Genomic DNA, 20,806 nt, shown 5'->3' with positions numbered 1-20,806 from the left:
CCACAATCGTGCCCTGTTTCATCTTTGTGCCCCCGGCTCCTGCCCAAGAGCCTCACACACAGGACACGCTCAATAAGTATTTGTAGAATGAATGTCGAACGATATGACTTCAAGCAAGCCACTTCACAGCTCCAGCTCTGATTTTCTTCCTGACAAATCAGTCAGTTGATTTCTCGAACTTTTTCTAACACAATTCTGCTTCTCTTTGTCTGAAATGGATTTGGATATATCTCTTTATATTGGTTGGGATTAGATGCACATAACAAGAAAGAAATAAAGTGGTATCTGAGATAAGATGAAATTCCCCTCTCATGTAAAAGAAGGCCAAAGGTGGGCCATTCAGGGTTCCAAGATGTCATCAGGGACCCAGGCCGCCATCTTTCTGCCTTGCCATCCTCAGTCCAAGAGAGATGCTATCCTTAGCAGCCACCATGTCCTCCTGGATCAGCAGAAGGAGAAAGTGTGGGAAGACAAGAGGGCCCCTTCGCAGCTGAGCCCCAATGAAGTGTTGTCCTAGAAATCCCACGCACATTTTGCTTATATCTCATTAGCCAGAATTTAGTCACATGGCCAACCCTACGTGTAAGTACGTATGAATATTCTTTGAGCTGGGTACCATATTGCCCCAAGTGAAAACCCGGGTTGTATTACTAGGGAAGAAAGGGAGAGTGGATATTGGTGTCAAGTAGCAACCTTGTCACACTCGTTCATCATTGTTTGGTCTGATTACATCCTGAGATGACTATTCCACTTTCTACCTGCCTACCCCTTCTTTGAGATCTTAAACAAAAGTTTCCCAAATCCTGATGACATTTTCATGAGTCCTTGAAAAAATGAGCAGGAGAAAAAAAATAATACTGCCTTGCATTTTTCAAATGCTACATTTATAATTAATTTTATTTGGCTTAAAGGACTGCCCATTTTGTGGCTATTTCATTTTTTCTCTCTTTCACGTGAAAATTTGCTTTTTTATGAAATGTTGTTCTTGGAAGATGATTGTTTATTTTTATTAACGTCCTTACTTTGAAAAATAAAGAAATTTTGAACTTTGTCAGTCACCTAATTTTTTTTAAACTGGTTCTTTAAATTCAAAAGTCTAGGAGCACTGCCTGAGATCATTTCCTTAGTTCTCTCTCCCCACTCCATCCTCTGAGGAAGGACGGTTGAGGAGGATGGGTCAGAAAAAATTCAGACAGGAGTTCTCTACCCCAGCAACAATAATAGAGAACAAGAGAACAGAGGTGCAGTTCATCCAAGAGGAACATAGACCTTCTCAGCTCTTGATATCAAGGGACCTGCATAAGACTGACGTCCTCAATACACAGAAATGAGGGCCGGGTTCCTGAACTCCGCCTGCCTGAGCCCAAATACCATTCCAGAATGTACCAGCTGAGCGACACTAAAGCAGTTACTCAACCTCTTCCTAATTTTTTAAATCTAGAAAATGGGGGTAAAAATAGAGTCTCTCTTAAATGATTTTGATGAGGATTAAATTAGAAAATGTATGTAAAGAGCTTAGCATGGTGCCTGACACATCCAATATAGTCAATAAACATCACATATCATTGTAAGATTTGATTCAGCTGTGAATAACTAAAAAGCCAAAATTGTCAGTGGATTAAACACATAAATGTTTATTTTTCTCTCCTGCAATAAAAATCCAGAGGCAGTCACTCCAGAGCTTGACTGGCATGGTGGTTCCTTGGACATCAGAGACCCAGATGTTTCCATCCTTTTGGTCCACCACCCTCAGCTCTTCGCCTCATGATCCAGAATGGCTCTGGAGCTCCAGCCAACGCATTCACCTGCAGCAAGCAGAGATGGACTGAAAAGTTCACGCCTCTACCTTTACTTTCAAAAATCCTGCACAATGAAAACGCTTCTGATCACAGCTCATTGAGCAGAATTGAGTCCCATGGTGAGGGCTTGCTAAAGTGGAGGCTTAAAACGCTGGGCTCATTGCTGTCCTGCATCAAAATGGAGATCCTGTGATTCAAAAAGGAGACCAATGAATGGTGTTGCAGGCACACGGTAATCTTTGCCACAGTCAGAATTGTTATTGATGTTGCTGTTGTTATCACAGAAGACAGGACTCTAGGAAAGGGACGGGGGCGAGAGCCAGAGATTCTGAGAGTCACCACCGTCACAGGTGATGAGAAAGATTACAGGAGCCAGAAGATCCTGAAGGAATGATATGAACAGACGTCCAGAACCATCTAGGACGAGTTGAATACATGGACCACCAGGTTTCAAACAACTCCTCTCTTCCTCCTCCTGTGCCCACCCAATTCTAATGCAGTAGACCTGGGACCCGTCAAGACAGTCTCTGTTTTTTAACACATACCTCAGGTGACCCATGCAGCAAGCTCAGGGACGTGTGGGTTACTTCTCTGCTGGACGTACCTGTAGGATCTCTGCTTCAACAGAGGTACAATGTTATGGCTGACAGTGAGCCATGGGACGGGGGAGTGCGGTGATTACAGAAGACACTAAAGACATTTTTACCCCCCTCAAAATTCACTTAGAGATCCAATTTTTTTAATTGAATTAGAAAGAATGTATATATGCATTGTGTTACTTAATTCAAAAATAACTTGACCTAATTATATTAAATTGCTCGGGGTGTCTGATATAAAATAGCAAGAATATTTATATGAATATATTTATGTTAATATAGATTACATAAATATAAATATAAAGAAATATAAAGAAAAAATATAAAGAAAAGCATAACAGACTTTTCAACTTTTGCTCAAACAACAAATACCAATTACAGTCGATCAAAAGTAAGGGCTGACTAGTTCAGTGTTGGACCACACGGTGCAAAGCAATTTGCTTTGGAAGAGATGTCAGGTGGAAGGCAGGAATAGCGGACCCTTATGAACGAGTCCTGGGCCCACAATGGGGTTCTGAGTCTTCTGCATGGCTCTCAGGGTAGGTTCTAAGGGTCCCCAGCCCTCCCATCTTACTCATTTCCTCACCTACAAATCCCCAGTGATGCTAATCTCCAACCCCCGGGTGGGTTGGCTCCCTTCACCCAGCCCCGCAGCCCGACCCACGACCAGTACAGGAGGACTGCAGCGTTGACTGCAACGTTTTCTCCCCACTCACAGACTTGGTGCCCAACCTCCTCCTCCCTCTGTTCCTCACACTGCTGCTCCAGCTCCTGATGGCCCTGCTTTCTAACGTCACTTCCCAGGCTCTCCTTTCCGAACTCACCCTGCGCTTGATAACTTATACTCAGGTGTGTTTGCCCAAGTATCATATTGGCTCTTTCTTGATAGTTACTGAAGTTTCCAGTTCTTCTGTGTGACCCACCTAATTTAAACCAACTTTGTCCTCCCTCCCTGTCTATGCCACCAACGTTGGTGCAATGCATTTGCACCCAAGCGCCATGAGCAAGAATGAGGTGCTTTCTACAGCGACAGAACAGGAAAAGCAGGCATATAAATTTGTGCAGAAAAAAATTCCCAAAAGCACCATTGTTCCCTTCACTTTTTTTCTGTACATGTTTTTCATTGGTGCTCTATGCATAGTACTGTCCTCAAAACACAGATAAGCACAGGCAGGAAGGAAAGAAGGAAGGAGGGAAAGAAGAAGATGGGAGGAGAGTCAAAAGAAGGAAGGAGAGTAAAATATATTGATCAGTAAATAGATTTCATCTTCTTTGGAGGTCTTGAAAACCCCAGGCCCCCAGAAAATCAATTTTGCAGACTGGTGACAAAACCCAGCATATTCACTTGAAGTGGTTGATTAACCAAGTCGCACATTCCTGGATCCAGTTAGGTGGCCAGGAGAATGATCCAGGCATTAAGTGTTACAGGAGCACAGAACAGGGCGAAGTCACTAGCCGGAAGAGACAAGAAAGGAAGCAAACCTTCTCAGCCGGATTGTGAAGAACTCAGGGTAGTGGGGACCTTTTATTAAGGGTTGGACTAACCTTATGTGACTCCTTTGGTTGCCGTTTACTACTTGATGCCAATCTCTCATCTGACGGCCTGTCTCTCCAGTGAGCCCTCAGCTACGCACAGCTACCTTCACTGATGTGTTTCCTTCACAGCTATTGACTGCCCTCTCCCCGGGGAAGATGTCCAGAAACCACGTGGCTGGAGATGGGTAAGAGGGGCAGTTTCGCAGCTCCTGGTCGGCAGCCAGAGTCCATTGTCTTTGGAAGGGAGTCAAGCTCCAAATTGACAGAAAAATCAAAGTTAGGTCAACTCGAGGGAAATATCAGTGACAATGGATGTTGACAATGAGGACCAGAGTTTATCGCAAGTCTGTCCTCTTTTACAAGCTTCCTGGCTCAAGAGGGTTTGCCCAGAGGCTGCGGCCTGCTTGGTGTACTCATGGTCAACTTCACAAGCAACCTCCGCCTTGCTGCCTGAACTCTTTGCCCTGAGCTCCACACCTCTCTCCTTCTTTCATTTTCCTAAGCAGCAATTAACAACCTTGGCCACACATTTTTCAAATTATCTGGAGGACTTTAAAAAATACTAATGCTACGCCTAGAGCTTCTGATATTATTGGTCTGAGTGCAGACTGGCCATTGGGATTTTCTCAGTCTGCCTGGTGACTCTCTCTCTCTCTCTCTCACACACACACACACACACACACACACACACGAGTTGAGATCCACTGTCCTAAAGCATCGTTAACAAGAAGTCGTTACGTATTCAGATTTTTACTGAAGCTTTGACGGTTAAGAAGGCATAGTTATGCCAGAAGGTGAAAAACAACTTCAAAATCAATTTCTGTTTGTGTCCTAAAAAAGTCCCTTAGGAGCTGGCCCAGCGGTGCAGCAGTTAAGTTCACACGTTCTGCTTTGGCAGCCGGGGTTCACCAGTTTGGATCCCGGGTGTGGACCTATACACCGCTTGTCAAGCCATGCTGTGGCAGGTGTCCCACATATTAAAAAAAAGAGGAATTTGGCCACAGATGTTAGCTCAGGGCCAATCTTCCTCAGCAAGAAGAGAAGGATTGGCGGCAGCTGTTAGCTTAGGGCTACTCTTCCTAAAAAAGAAAGAACAAAAAAGTCCCTTAGTCTTTCGTCTCCCTTGGGAAATTCTTCCTGGCTGGAGAGAGATTAACACCAGCTGCAACCTAATTTCATCTCTGCAGGTCCCTCTCCACCCCTCAAGTCCTTTTTCCTCCCCACCCTAACACTCTGCCTCCAATTCTGGCTTTTCTGTATGCAAATCTCTGCCATAATATAAGTGGTGCCCGAAAGACTGCAGGAGTGCGTTATTGTGAGGTTAATGAAATGGCCCAGGTGAACCTCTGCAGTTGGCCCCCTGGGAATCTGGGAACCAGGGTGTGCCATCCAAATACATGCCACCTGGTGGGGGTTTAGTGGTCCAGCTGAAATATCTACAGGGATAATTCTGGATGCTCTGGCCACTAGGACCTCCAGGACTATGAAGGGATCACAGGCTCTCTGGGTAGCTGGCAACCTTTTCTTCCACCAGATCTAGAGTGATTAGAACAGAGAACACAGGAAAGCCTCTGCCTGCCAACATTCTAAGAGGCACCTGCCATCCCCTGATCTGTTGTCCCTGCTCCAGTGTCTCCTATGCCCCTACTTCCCTCCCGCCTCCCCCCAGCCCCAACCGCTGCAGAAGCTGAGAACTTTGGGTGGCCCAGCATTCCGCACCTCTCAAAGCCAAACACGCCCACCACCGACCATGCTCTGCACACCAAAAGAAATCCTCTCCTGTGTGGAAGCCATCCAGATCCACCTGCAAAAAACTTATTAAATGAGTATGATTCTTTCTTCCTGACACCTTAGGATATGCCAGACACCGCACTAAGTGCGTTAGACACCTCGCCCCTCCTTACCCTCACAGCAACCGCAACCCACGAAGAAGGTTCTGTCAGCATCTCATTTCTCAGATGATGGCAGAGGTTCAGAAAGTTGAACTTGCCCAAGTGTTTCAGTAAGCTGGTTTGAACCAAATTTACTTCCAGACACTTCTCTATAATAAAAGGGTTTCAGGCTTAAGGCCTCTAGATCAGTGGTGTTAAACGTTTTTGGACTGTGCGATATTGTGATTTATAATAAGAACTATGTATTTGGTCTCCGTCCCCATTTCCAGCACAGAGCTCCTAAAACGCTTCAAATTTGCTAAGTGATAAGCGTGATAAATTTGTCTTTCGACATTCGTAACAAGCCACTTTCAACTACACCTGAGTTTATGGTAATGAAGTGACTTTTGGAAAAACACCTAAGGATGAGGGATGGTTGCTAGGGGAACCTCCTTGCAATCAGGGGGCTGGAACTTTCAGTCGCACCCCCAGACATTCAGGGAGAGGAGGTGGGGGAGATTGAGTTCAATCACCAATGGTCAATGATTTAATAAATTGTGCCTGCGTAAGGAAGCCTCCATAGAAACCCACAGGATGGGCTTCAGAGCCCTTCCATGTTGGTGAACCATCCACATGCCAGAAGAGTAGTACACCCTAGCTGAGTGGTGACAGAAGCTCCTGCACTCAGGACCTTGCCGGATGTCCCCCATGTACCCCTTCATCTGGCTGTTCATCTGTATCCTTTATAATATTCTTTATAGTAAATTGGTAAACAGAAGTCAGTGTTTTTCCCAGTTCTGTGAACTGCTCTAGCAAACTAATAGAACCAGAAGAGGAGGTCATGGGAACCTCCAATCTGTAGCCAGTCGGTGAGAAAGCACAGGTGACAACCTGGACTTGCGACTGTCATCAGAAGGGGGTTGGGGGATGCAGTCTCTTTTGGGACTGAGCCCGTAACCTGTGAGATCTGACAGTATCTCTAGGTAGATAGTGTCAGAATTGAATTAAATTGTAGGACATCCAGTAGCTGTCCACTGAGAACTGGAGAACTGCTTGGTAGTGTGAAAAAAACACACACACATCCAAGACTGCATACTCTGCAGAACAATTTTGAAAAACTCTCTCTACCACATTTCAAAAGTGACATCTAAAATTTTTCCTAAGTTTAAATAGTGGCAAAAAATTTGCAAATTTTCACAGTGTAATGTTGATGTCTAATAAAATGTTAAAGGCAGCCGATGAAAGCTAAATAACACAGTGACTTGACTCCAGCCACCATCCTTTTTGGAAATACAAGAACAAGTCCCTCTTGGACAGTGGGAAATTTTTTCCTCTTTGAATTCCTATTGCCATTTCACATCCTCACAGAATTTTATCCTACTAACATTTTTGTGTTTGAAAGTATTTTCTTGATCTCTTATCATAGTTCTCTCCAATAGAGAGATATATATAAATTCAATTTCTTTAGTTTTTGTTTCTTGCAACCATAGGGCTCTAAGTGGTAGAAGGAAGAAAGGAAGGAAGGAAAGGAAGAGGGAAAGAAAGAAAGAAGGGAGGGAGGGAAAATGGAAGGAAGGAAAGGAGGAAGGGAATGAGAGTAGGAAAAAAGAAAAGAAAGGAAAATTCTAGATTGAGTTATTAGTACTATATTATTAGTAGTATACAATTAATTATTATTTTGATAACTTTATTATTAAAAGTAAAATGTTATCAAATGTACATTTCTTCTTAATAAAATGAACAGGGATTTTCTTCCAAGTAGTTCAGGTATAAATCAATGAATGTTGCCAAAAGTCACATTCTGATGATTGATCATCAAAATTATTAGTAATGCTCTACTAGTTGACAATTTAGGTCGGTCTTCATTTTGACAAAAGCAAAGAAGGTAAGGTACCTAATTTTCAAAAATATATGTTACACAGTCATTAGCCAGCCCCTTTCCCAATTTCTGGGAAATATAAGAAAAAGATTTATCAAGACATTAAAGGAACTATTAATTATACCAATTTCTCTTCTACCTAGAGGGACCTAAAAGATCAGTTTTAAGAATAACTGAAAAGAACTATTTTAGTTTAACTATGGGAAAGGGGAAAGAAAGCTATTTCAGCATTCACAGTTCTAACTGATGCTGTCTTTGCTTTGCTCTTCCCTGATTCTTTAGAGAAGGGTACAATCCTGGACAGCATTTTGAGAATGGAGGAGACCAGGTCACTGAATGATTATTGCCATCATTCCCACCACCCCTCTCGATATTTCTAAATTCAGAACCTGTGAATACAAACCAAAACACCCTATTTTATACCCATGTTTCCCCCGTAACAAAAATATGTATAAAACAAGCAGAAACAGGAAGCTGATGGTGAGTTTATGGTTCCCCAATTATTAATAAGGAAGACTTCCCTGAAACCAAGTTTCAGAATTGTCCCCTTGTTTGGTATTCCATAAGTTTCCATGTCTCCAGATTTGGGATGGGTGAGGGGTATGGCTTTCTTTTGTAATGTAGGGGAAAGCCTACCATGAGAATGGAGATGGGAAGGTTGAACCTAGAAGTTAAGAATTGTATGGGTATCGTGGTTTAGCATTCAGAGACTGATGCCTATAAAACCTCTGTACCCATGGATCCGTAACCCGTGGGAAGCCTTAGAAGGCCTAGTGTATTCCCTCCCTGAAGCTCTTTTGCAACATCCAGGGTGGACCACCCTCTGCTTCGTTGCCCTCTCTCCAGGGAGCTCATCTTCTCCCAAAGGAGTTTGTTCCATTTTCAGGCTACTGACGTCATTAGAAAGTATCACAAGAAGACCCTCTACCAAGCTGAAATCAATCAACAGATGAACTGAGTTTGCGTGTTCAAAAAAACCGCCGACTCCTGATCTCCCATTGAATCCCAGCTTTGCCTCTTAGCTGGACGATTTTGGACAAATGTCTTCATCTTGCATCATCTCATTTTCCTCATCTGTCTACAAAGATAATAATGCTGACCTTTCAGCATTGAAAGGTCAATCTATTCAAAGATTGAAGATAATGTATGAAAAGCCCCTAGCCCAGTGTTGGGCATAATGCAATCATTTCATAAGGAATTGTTGTATTCAACTAATTACCGAGCCTTCTGTCTCATCATCCAGCTCACGTTCCTATTACTGTTCCAGAAAATAGCGATACACTGAGTCAAATAACTCCCAGCAGTACAGATACATCGCTCTGCGGTGTGCCCCCGCTGGCCCAGCAGCGTAAGCCTTTTCAAAAGGAATGGAGGTTTGTAAGGTGTGGCTTACTCTTTGTGAGCTCTGGTTCACAAGAACAAGTGCTCTTCTTCACTCCTAAGTGCTCCAGATGACCACGTCAATAATTTGTCTTAAAATTTTGCCCTGTATTCACATTATATGCACTGGTTTATAATATAGAAAATCCATCTTCTCTTCAAAAAGATCCAGTCTTCCGGAATCTCTTCCTGGAAGAGGAAACACTTCCTTATTCCTCCAAGTCCCCAGCACACGTACAGCCACCGGGTGCACAAGCTCCTGCTGTTCGCTGGGGTCTCGTTTCTTTGACCACATGTGCACTTCTCCACTGAGTGAGGAACAACTGAGAAATAGTTTTGTTTTGTTTTTTTATAATAACTGCCTTCAACCACATTCTGACAATTCTCTGCTTTCTCTTCATGGCACCTTGGACAGACCAAAGAAGTTTCTTGTCACTTTCCATAAGCAGAGTCAGTCCATTTCAAATGCCAATCTCTTTTCTCCTTTGAAACGTGTCCCCATCCCTCATCAGCTCAGATGTGGGGTGGGGGGTCTTGGGGATGGAGGGGGGGCATGTTCTGCCCTGTGGCTCCTCTTCCTCCTCCAGCACCTGGGAGGGTGGGAGTGGGGGGCTCATGTTCCAGGCCAGTTCTGGTTCCAGTATTCCTCCACCCCTTACCTTTCCCAGGTTGACTACTCTGGTGTTGAGGGAGAGAGAGGAGAGAAGAAGATATCTTCTCATACAAGTTGGGGGAAGGGTAGGCGCCACGTTCTCCCTCTGGGTCCATTGCTTTCCATCTGACGCCAGAGGCCTCTGCCGATGTGATGCTATCCAAACAGACGGTGTGCAGGGGATTTGGGGGGAGAGGTTCAGCTTTACCCTAATCTCCTCTATTTCCGAGAGCCACACCCCGTGGAGAAGGAGGCAGCTCTCTCTGCCTTCAGCCCTGACAGTGAGCCAAGCCCCAAACCCACTTTCTGTGAATCCTGTAACATCATTTAGCCACAGCAGTCCTTCACAAAAGCTTTCAACTCGCCTACGGCCCACATGGAAGGGGAGAGAAAAGCCCCCCTAGGCCAGCCCCTCACGGGGGCAATCATCTCCCTTCTCATCCCCTCACAGTCTTCTTACGCGAGCTGGGATGGGGGTCAGCAATGGGGGTGTCGTTGAACATGGCAGGGATAGTGTGGCCTCCTGGTAAAACCCTGGAGGATGTATTGGGCCCCCAGTGGGTTTCGGTTCTTTAGAATGTGAGGTACCTACTGCCTCTACATCCTCAGCAGGAAAAGCTGCGCTCAAAATCCTGCTACAAACAATATCGTTGCTTCTTGATGGTCAGAATCAAGGTCAAGAATGAAGGTCCCCTCCCCATCACAACCCTACATTGTCTCTGCCCTATGAGAGGATCTGGGTCTCCCCCTGAGAACCACTGGCCTCCGCTTTCATAAGACTCTCCCTTTGCATATCCGAAACGATAACTTACCTATCTGTCCTTCAGCCTCCGCTCATCCCAGACTGTGATATCTTGGTTTCTTTAACCTTGTCACATTCAGTCTAAATCTTTTATCCCTGTTGCTCTCCTGTGAACTCTGGGTGGACGTAGTCTGTTCCCATAACAGAACTTCTGTTCTCTCGTTTCTATAAATGCAGACGCTCTGCTCCCCCATCCCCACCCCAGAAGGTTGGACTAAAACGTGGCAAGATCAAAAACGCCGAGACCCTTTTAAGTGGAGAGAAGGCAGCGGGGAAGAAGAATTAAGAGCTGAATGTCTTCGGGGAGAATAGGGTCTTTTGTGGGGAATGTATAAAAGGTGAGCCACGTTCCTCAATTCCCACTCAGCACACACGAAAAAGGAAATAAACTTGAAGAATAATGTTCGAGTTAGATTTTCTTTTTCCAAAAAGCAGAATTTTATAATAGTCGAGAGAAAATACCAAAGTGAAACATGAAATTACCTTCCCTGGTAGTTTTTAAAGTAAAAGATTGGGGTGAGCGTGGGTGGGGTAAGATAGATCTCTTTAGATCTACTTTGCTCTGCGTCTTAGTGGTAACAGGTGTGGATTTGGCTCGCTAATTCACTCAACAAATATTCACTGGGTGCCTGCTATATGTCAGGCACTGTTTCAGTTACAGAACTGTAGAAGTAAACAAATCAGGCAAAACAGACAGTAAACAGATAATGGAAGAAATATATATTCCGTCAGATAATGCTAGCCGGCCCTGGTGATCTAGTGGTTAAGATTCAGTGCTATTACTGCTGTGGCCTCAGTTTGTTTCCTGGTCAGGGAACCACACCACCCATTTGTCGGTTGTCACACTGTGGAGGCTGCAAGTTGCTGTGATGCTGAAAGCTTTGCCGCCCATACTTCAAATACCAGCAGGGTCATCCATGGTGGACACATTTCAGCAGAGATTCCAAACTAAGACAGACTAGGAAGAAGGGCCTGGCCACCCACTTCCGGAAAAATTGGCCATAAAAACCCTGTGAATAGCAGCAGAGCGTTGTCTGATAGAGCAGTGGAAGGTGAGAGGATGCAGCAAAAAGACCAGGCAGGGTTCAACAGGGGCTCTGGGAGCCAGAATCGCCTTGCCATCACCTCGCTGGCACTAACAACAATTAGACACTATAGGAAGGGGGTGATGGCAAGAAGCGAGTGAGGGGATGAGAATGGGGTGACTATTTTACATAGAGTTGCCAAGGGAAGACCCATGGGGAAGGTGACCTTTGATCAGAGCCCCAGGTAGTTTACAGATTACAGACAGATCAGGAGGAAGAACATTCTAGCCAGAGGGAAAAGCCGGCCTGGAGGTGACAGCACACTTGGCATATTCCAGTAGCAGCAAACAGCCAGTGTGGCCGGAGCAGAGTGATGGAGGGGCGAGTGGTAGGAACTGAGGTCAAAGAGGATGAGTCAAGGCTCCGCTAGGTCATGCTTTCATTTTAAGCTCCGATTCTGCACGTATGAAACATTCCTACACCCCAGAAACAAAACCAGGCCCCAGGGGAGATATCAACAAACAAACAAACAACTCTAAAAGTAGCTGCAGAAAATTTTCAGGAATCAACTCTCTCAAGGGGAACAGCCTGTGTCTTCTGGCCTAACACCATGTGTTCAAGTCTCTCCTGCTAAATCAAGCCATGGACCACCTAACAACTGCCTGGGAATGATGGAGAGGCATGGTCTTTTAACTTGAGCACAGCATACGTCAAAACCCCACGCAAAGCACTTAATGAACAATACTGACATAAGAGCAAGTCCAGTGGGAAATTTTACAACATAACTGAAGAAGCATGATGTCACAGCCCATTCACACAGCATCCCGAGGCCCATCTCTCAGCACAGTCGTTCACCTGGGGTTTCTCTGGGACTCGTGGGCTGGAGGGAAACCGTTCGGATGCAAATGCATGTCAATACCCACTGCTAGCTCAAAAAGAAAGGCCTGGGTTTCTTTTTCCTCTGCTTCTCTGTCCCCTCTCCCCGCCCCCACCCCCAGAAGAGAGCAAGAAAACATCTGAGTGCGGAGCCCTGCAGCCCATCAAGACCAAGGCAGGGATTCTATTTCAAGCTGAGGTTCAAAACAGCTTGTTCTTTGCTGGAACTCCCTACTTCCTGAAATCGGACGGCGCCTCTCGGGGCCTCAGTGTGCTGAGTCACGAGCAAGCTACACACTCGCTCTTGCATTTGAGGCCACCAAGCTGAGACCCCAACTTCCTCCTGGGTCAAGTGAACACAAGGACCAAGCAGAGAGCACCTTCAGAAGAGGTTCCTGGGAAGTGTCCAGACTTAGTACAAAAAGAATGGTTTTAGCTTCTGTCTCCTGCAGGAAATTTGACAACCCGGAAGTAATTACAAAACCGTCTGTCCATTCTCTCTACACGACACCACCTACAGCTGCCTCGTTACCGCGTTGTGGATTAGGTGTGTGTTTATCCAGAAAGCACATTCATAGGCCAGGCACAAGCAGGATACTAGAAAATTCCAGCCCTCAGTGTAGAACCCTAGAAGTTGACAGATGGCTGCTGCCCACTGGCCCACTCTTGCTGGCAGCCAGGTTTCGGTGAATTAGTTACTAACCTATATAAACTGGACAGTTTCACGTAAAAATTTAAATTTGGAGATGCTCTTGAAAACTTGAAAGACCTGGCAACACCGGCCCAAACTTCCTGTGTAGAAACTAGTGGCGTGACCCTTCAGACAGACGTTCGGACAGAAGGTGCCGGGAACACACCCTCCCTGGGTCAGCACCCACCCGGCCACTGCCCCTCATTGTCCCACATTAGGGCCAGCCCCTGGGAGCGTGCACCTGGGACCCTCATCTCGTCCAACCACTTTATCGTCCAACCACTTTATCCAATAGATGAGGAAGGCAGGGTCCAGAGAATTTTTTTTTTTTTAAGATTTTTTTATTTTTTCCTTTTTCTCCCCAAAGCCCCCTAGTACATAGTTGTATATTCTTCGTGTGGGTCCTTCTAGTTGTGGCATGTGGGACGCTGCCTCAGCATGGTTTGATGAACAGTGCCATGTCCGCGCCCAGGATTCAAACCAACGAAACACTGGGCCGCCTGCAGTGGAGCGCGCAAACTTAACCACTCGGCCACGGGGCCAGCTCCAGGGTCCAGAGAATTTTAAATGACTTCCCCAAGGTCACTCAATTAGGTATAAGCAGAGCAGGTACCAGAATTTGGGTCCTCTTCCCAAGATGCCCCCACTCCTCAGGGCTCCAGGTGGGAAAGAAATTGGGCCACATTTGAAGCAGTGTCTTAGATGATATTGCCTCTGAAGTGATTTTAATTATAAATCATTACTGGAAATTAATGAAGGCATCAAAGCTGTGACAATGCCCAAGGGATTTTAAATATAAGTAATGTATATTTAAAATATGATTTTAGTGAGTAGCAGAGTAGGATGAAGAAAAGCTGAATAAAAATCACATCCTAATTTAACTATACTGAATAAATTAGAAATGATATTTCTTGGATTTTTCTCTTAGAGGTTTTTTTTTTTAATGCAAGAATTCTGTCCATCTATCCTTCACTTCGCTAATTCATGGTAATATATTTAATGAAAATAACAGGGTGACGATTGAGGCCTTTCAAAATTCCTATGACTAGTGATATTATTTTCCTCATAAGGTAAATTGGTGCATCATCTAAAAAATTTTTGTTTACACAGGTAGAAGTATTATAAATGTCTATATAATATAAAAATATGCTGGCACTAAGGACTCTGCTGTTAATTTTTTTTCTTACTGCGTCAATTCAGAACTGAAATGAGATTTTTCCTGCATTCATGTTTCTACATACCCTTGGATTATCATTATAATTCCATCCTGTTTCTCAGGAAAGTCCAACTCCAACTGCACCATTTCCAGAAACCTGTCACCCTGAAGAGGTTTAAAAAGAAACCAAAATATTTCTTTGGAAAAGTATGTAATCTTGAAAATGACACCCCACGGCCCCTCCAAAAAAAAAAACAGAAGTACTAACCAGATCGTGATAAAGGCATCCCTGGTGTGACAAGGGGAACACGCCACACAGTTCACAGTCCCACAGCTCTCTCAGCACAGCCAGCAAAATGAGAGGCTTCACTTCCTTCCTACCACATTAGCAGCCGTCTAAACCCAGGTCCCAGGAAGGGAGTCCAGCCAGTCTAAGCACAGTGCTGGTTGGTAATGCTGTGATGCCACTTGAAATCGTGGTTGCTAAAATTAAAGTGACACTTGGCAGAAATTATCATAACACTTTCCATCACAGCGCTAAGACAGACAGAAAGAGTGTCTGCGTGGCACAGGCAGCGCTGAGGACAGAGCTGTCCATCACAAGAGGGACCAACGCCTGAGGCCACACAGAGAGAGGTTGAGTGGGATCCGGCAGCTGAAACCCACAATCACAAATATGCCACAGTCTCCACTCCCTTCCTAGGGACCCAGAAGTCTCTGCTCAAATTCAAAACCCAAACTTCTCTTTGCCTTCCAGTCTTCGTTTTTTAACGAGAGTGGGGAGGAGGACCTCAGTGGTTGGCAAAGAAAAGGCAGGCTCTATTTTGTCATCTGCCAGGCTGGGATTTCTCCCTCTCCTCACCAACCTCAGGATCAAGGCAAGCTCCTTCCTCCGGGCTGGGAGGCGGCACTTCTTGATTGGCAGGAGGGCTACTTCTAAGGCAATGGGAAGGCATTCCCCTCCCCGGGGGCCCAGATTCCTGCCTCTGTTCTGGCAGCGTTTTGTTCTAACCTGAAGCATATGTCCGCTTCCTCACTATGCAGCCCAGGAGTCAAATGCAACTCAAGGGTTAAAGAAATTCCCTGGAAACAAGGAAAGACTCCTGGAGCTGTGCAGGTGCAGAATTACAGCCTGCCACTGCTCACGGCGACAGACTCCTGAGCCCCTGCACAGGGTCTCAGAGAGAGCAACGTTTGGCTTTTCTTGTTTTGTCGTTTAAAAAAACAAAAGAAATGAAATATATTTTCTGTTCTCTCAGCATAGAACTGAGCACGCGTTAGACCCTCTCTGCAGATATTTGTCGAACGGTCAACAGAGTTTTGAAAGATGTCATCAGAGTTCCTTCCCACCTGTCAACCCCCAGGCTGCCTTCAGGTTTCCTAGTCGGTAAACGATCAGCTTAGGGCCAGGTCATCCGACACAACAGCAAAAACCTTCTGTCCCTCTGTGGGAGTCAGGCCAAAGCTCTGCCCTGTCATGAAGTCAACTTATTCAACAGCACAAATTCGCACGCACACTTTAGAATCCCAAGAGTAATGAAACTGTTAAAGACAAGAAAACTGACGACCAGGCAAAAGGAAAACAAAAGAAAATTTATCTTTTCTTAGCCAAGAGAGGGAAAGACCAAGGTATGTAAGACACACAGCAGGATAGTTTGTTCTTTCTTTTTTATTTAGTCACAACACATCAGTACAACAGAGGTCAAGCCCAGTTCAGTGGCGGCCGTTTGGACTACACCTGCCAAAGGAACAAAGCTGTAAAGTGACGCATTTACAGCCCGAATCGAATTAAATAAACCCAAAAGAAGGCAGCAAAGCCCTTTTAAATATGTCAACGACCACGTATCCATGCACCAAAAAGGAAAACACAACATGAAAATTTCCAGTTAAAAGAAAACATGGCAGTTGCAGGAAGAATGAGCTTATGCATTTCACGAGTTCCACTGGACTCTTCAATTGACCACTGCAGCACACGGGATCACTCGGCCATGTTAACGTCTGTGAACTTGAGACCCCGTGAGATTAAAAATTCATTGCATTGCTTGGGACTGGTAAATGCAGGCATATTCTCTGTAATCATCTTCAGTCTCCCACTGCCAGCTCCACCTGGGGACCTAACCTACAAATGGCTGTCTCCTAACTAAGCCAGCACTGTGAGTCCTGGCAGGTGACAGCAGTCAGTCATATGGATTCACGGCCCCTGATGGTTTCCACATTCACCTTACTGCTGTAGGAGGCAGAGAATTAACTAGTCTTCTTTCTTGGATAAAGCTGATCATCTGATTTGTCAACGCTTTGTTCAGAAATATAAAATTCATTATAGTTCCCCCCCAAAAAGAATATTATTTATACAACACCTTAATTGTCAAAATATTAACAAATAGCATCACGTTAACATTGAGCATAGTGGTTTGGAAAATTAATTCTAAAAACAGACTGTAACTATACAAGGAGAAAAACAGACCAAAAATACTAAATGTTAAAATTCCCAAAACTTTGAGGCAAAAATGGAATCATCCTTAGACAGATAAGTTTACAAATTAAATTCGGGACAGTACAAACCTATCACCGAGTGTTGGTTTATACCGACTATTTCGACTTAACGTCTGGAACGAAATTTAACTAGTTTTTAAAAACTGCTAATACATGACATGATTAAAAAACATTAAAAAAGAAAAAGTAAACCAACAAACCTTTAGTCTTTCAACACAAGTTATCTGAAAGTGTACCTTTTTTCTTTTTACTTTTACTGACGACTTTAAGGTGATGTTGGCAAGAGCCCCCAGCTCAGCTGGGATTTTAAGCTTTCCCCTCCCCCATTCTACAGCATCAGTTCTTTAAAAAGCTCCGATCTCCGTGCCCCAAGGTCTATAGGGCTTGCCAAGGTTTGCTGCCTGCGTGGGTGCCGAAGGGCTCAGTGCATTGGGAGACAGTAAGTGGAAGGAGCCAAATGAGAAGGGGAAGGCGGAGAGGGAGGCCACCGACGAGAGCAGAGGCGGCGAGAGTTTGGAGGTGGAGGTGACCACGGGGAGCACCGGTCCAAGGCCGCCGCCAGGGGGCGCTCGCAAGGCAGGCGCCTCGGGATGTGCCGAAGCCAACCTGCCCTGGTGATGCGGTTCCGTGGGCGAGGCCGTGGTACCAGTGTTCCCGTGGCCGTTCTGGGGCAGCAACAGGGGGTGCGCGACGTGCGGGTGATGTCCGAAGGCGCTCCCCCAGGGAATGTGTCCAAGGCCTGCGTGGGCGCCGCTCGCCGCTTCCCGCTGGGAGGCGTAGTTGTTAAGATGCGAGACCAGACGAACTCGAAGCGGGTCAGAGGCATCTAGTCCTTCAATTATGCTCAGGTAACGGGCAACTTCCGCCAGGCATTCCCGAAACCCCAAACTCCGATAGTCCATAGCCAGGGCGTGCGCGTCAAAATAGCCTGAGGAAAAGAACAAAAGAAAAACCTCAGGGCTTTGCTCATTTCCCGCATTTCTGCAACCCCAAAGGCAGCCCTTCCTGGCAAATACCTACATCCTTAAAAAACGGCATTCACGGGCTCTTCTGAAAGTCCAAATATTTTGGAGTCCACCAAAATCTTTGCATTAATCAACATGAGAAGTATGTGTTTGCTAATGCAAGTTCAAAGCCCAATTAGAAGCGGCCTAGCAGAAATTGGAATTATACCCTACCAGCAGATGAAACTATGTTCATTCCTTTAATGTTTTCCCTCAACAACAACAAAAAATACATCAAGGACAGAGAAACCACAGAGCAGTGAAATTCATTAGACACACAGATGTAAGTTATCATCGTGGAGCTTTTAGGCTCTGGGTCCTGAAGAATGCATTTTCCCGCTGGAGACAGACACACAGACCTTGGTCCTCCCACCTTCTGTTAGCTTTTCCCTACTTAACCACAACAGGTTTCTTTACTCAAGAGTCATGCGGCAGCTCACTTTTTAAAAATTCTGTTTATGAAATTAGGACCATATACCTTTTAAAAAAAAAAAAAAAAGCTTTTTCTCAAAATGGCAATCAACAAATGTGATGAGAGCTACCAGATTTTAATCAGGGTTGGCACAACTTCAGGGCATCTAAAATATAATAGGCATTTGCCAAAAGAAGGTGCATTAGCTTAATTTGCTGAGGGTTTAAGTGATGAATTCGCCCGAGAAAAAGCTACCTACGTGCACTGGAAAATGCACTGACAGGCAACTGCACACACCGTTCTCTCCCCACCCCCAAAGCGCACAGTAAAAATAAGGCGGCTACTGCACCAATCCCAGCCTGCGGCAGCTGCTCTCTCTACCCCGGGCACTCAGGGCCCCCACTCGACTAGTGAGAGGTACCTTTCCCTCCGGCAGTATGCAGCATTTTCAGGTGATCCACGGTCATCTGCAGGATCTCGGCTTTTTCTAGCTTAGCAGATCCCTAAGAGAAGAGAACAGCAAAAGATTGACTTGGCACCGAGAGCCTTTGGGAAACAACTTAAAATACATATGCTTTGTAAATCGCAAAAGTACAGATTAAGGCAAAATGAGTTGCCTCCGCAAAACATGTTGGAATCTGCGTATGAATTTATCTCCTCAGTGCACAAGCAACACGGCTGTTTTTCCAAGACACGGATAATTCCAAGATTAACGAGGGGAAGGATTCAGAAGGTGTGGACAGCTACGCTGAGAGCTCTACCTACTTTATTACCTGCTTCTCAAAAGCGCTGGGTACCAGCCTCCTCAGCTCTGATAAACTGTTATTGATCCGGTCTCTTCGGCGCTTCTCAATGATCTGCAGAAAGCAGGCAAAACAAAGGAGGACATTTCCATCACGACCGTAAATTTCAAAGTGAAGAAAGGTGGTTCTTTCCGTTAATTAATAACAAAACAACATTTTTAAAAGGAGCACCGTAAAGGGACTCACGCCTCTCCGTCTTTTCCTGGCCAAGATCTGTGAAGATGTCGTTGGGGACATGGAACCTAGAGCCGAACTCAAGTTTCTGAATGAGGGGGGGGAAAAAAACAGGAATCGCAGTTAAGCCAGGAGAGGCGATCTGAAGGGTCGCCCCCGCCCTCCCCACACTCAGACGGTTTTGGCAACTTGGGCTGGAAATCCCTCACCCCCGCGGCGGCCGGTCCGAGATGCGCAGCGGTCCGCGCGGGGCACCGGCGCGCCCCGGGCCCTCGCCCGCTGTCACCGCGGCCAGCCGGCGCTCGCCTCCCGCTCCGGCTCCGCTCTGCCGCCGCCGACTCACCCATTCTCATCCGCACTCTCCTTTTCCACCTCGATGGTCTCGTCCAGCTCGCTATCCGAGGAGCTGTACTCGGGGTGGGCTCGCTTCATGCTGGCTGCGCGGGGACTCCGGGGGAGGGTCGGCGCGGCGGGCAGGGAGGAGTTAACAGCAGCGGCGCCTCTCCGCGCTCGGCTGCTCGCGTTCCGCACACACTGATCCCGCTCACGCCCTGCCTCCGGTTAAAACTCAACCATCCCTTTCCCACGCTGCGCCCCTTCCCAGGGCCCTGGGGAGGGCGGGGGGGGAGGAGCGGGCGGGGGGCGGGGCGGCGGCTCCCGGGCAACGGCCTCGCCTCGGCCAATCCGGCTTCCCGCTCCGCTGATTGGCAGGCGCTCAGGGCAGGGGCGGGGCCGAGGCTGCGGGCCAGGGCGAGCCCCGCCCCGCCCTCCGTGCCCGCCCCTGCCCGGCGGCGGTGCGTCGGCTCCGCGGGGGCTCCGGCGGCCTCCGCGGGGGCCGGAGGCGGCGCGGGCGGCAGCGGGCCGGCGGCAGGCAGGCGGGGGAGGCCGGCCCGGGCCACCAACCCGCCGGCGGCCGCGGCCCCGCCCCGCCCCGCCCCGCGCGCCCCGATTGGCCTGGCCGCGCGCCAGGGCCGCGCCTGCAGCGCCGCCGGGGAGCCGCACGCGCCGCGGGCCGTGGGAAAGTGCCGGCGCCGGGGCCGCCAGCCAATCCGGGCGGCCGGCGGCGGCGGCGGCGGCGGCGGCGACGGCGGCCGGGCTGGCGGCGGCGCGGGGCGGCTGCATGAATGGAGAAGAATGGGCGGGGGAGCCGGGCCGCGCGAGGGCGCGCCGGCGGGGCAGGCGGCCGCGGGCCGGGCCCCCCGTGTGAACCTGTAATCGGAGCCTGGGCGCCGGGCGGCCCCGGAAGCCGCTGTCCGCGCCGCGGGGCTTCTGGGCTGCGGGGCCGCCCGTGACCTGCGGCGGGAGGCGCGCGCCGCTGGCCCAGCCGGCCGGTGCACCTGGCCGCGCGGCGCGGCGGGTGCGGGGCGCCGGCGGAGCCGCCGCCCGGGCGCCGGGTGCGGTGGCCGCCAGCCCGGCGGGGGGCAGGCAGGACGTGGTTTCGGGGAATGTTCTGTTTCGGTTTCTGGGGCCATGTCCCTGCGGGCAGCCTATCTGGCTTCCGCAGTGGCTCCCCAGCCTCCAGGATGGAATGGATTCCCCCGTGCATCTCATTTCCGGGGAAGTGCAGCGCTTGTTTTCTAGGCTGAGTAGGGGAAAAGGACCCCTGGGGAGAGTCATTATGTTTTTTGGGAGGCTTTTTTTTTTCAGGCGTTGGCGG

At 47.5% G+C, this 20,806-nt stretch overlaps 1 protein-coding gene and 1 long non-coding RNA gene across 2 annotated transcripts; both read right to left on the bottom strand.

Annotated features, from left to right (window-relative positions):
• Positions 1-1,614: 1,614 nt before the first annotated feature.
• On the bottom strand, positions 1,615-15,039 carry LOC123290230 (uncharacterized). Its single transcript, XR_011493043.1, has 2 exons — positions 14,532-15,039; positions 1,615-1,805 (listed from the first exon to the last, which is right to left on the bottom strand). It is a non-coding gene; the product is annotated as an uncharacterized lncRNA (long non-coding RNA).
• Positions 15,040-15,914: 875 nt separating this feature from the next.
• HEY1 (hes related family bHLH transcription factor with YRPW motif 1) lies at positions 15,915-19,926 on the bottom strand. The gene is made up of 5 exons (XM_014861841.3): positions 19,493-19,926; positions 19,162-19,237; positions 18,946-19,029; positions 18,594-18,675; positions 15,915-17,684 (listed from the first exon to the last, which is right to left on the bottom strand). The coding sequence occupies exons 1-5, from the start codon at positions 19,579-19,581 to the stop codon at positions 17,101-17,103; spliced, it is 915 nt and encodes a 304-aa protein (XP_014717327.1). The 5' UTR covers positions 19,582-19,926; the 3' UTR covers positions 15,915-17,100.
• Positions 19,927-20,806: the final 880 nt, after the last annotated feature.

The sequence above is a fragment of the Equus asinus genome, chromosome 12 (genome assembly GCF_041296235.1).
Source record: "Equus asinus isolate D_3611 breed Donkey chromosome 12, EquAss-T2T_v2, whole genome shotgun sequence".
In the NCBI taxonomy this organism is placed as follows: Eukaryota; Metazoa; Chordata; class Mammalia; order Perissodactyla; family Equidae; genus Equus; species Equus asinus.
Note: the sequence above shows the minus strand (reverse complement) of the source record. Positions and strands in the feature narration are given on the sequence as shown.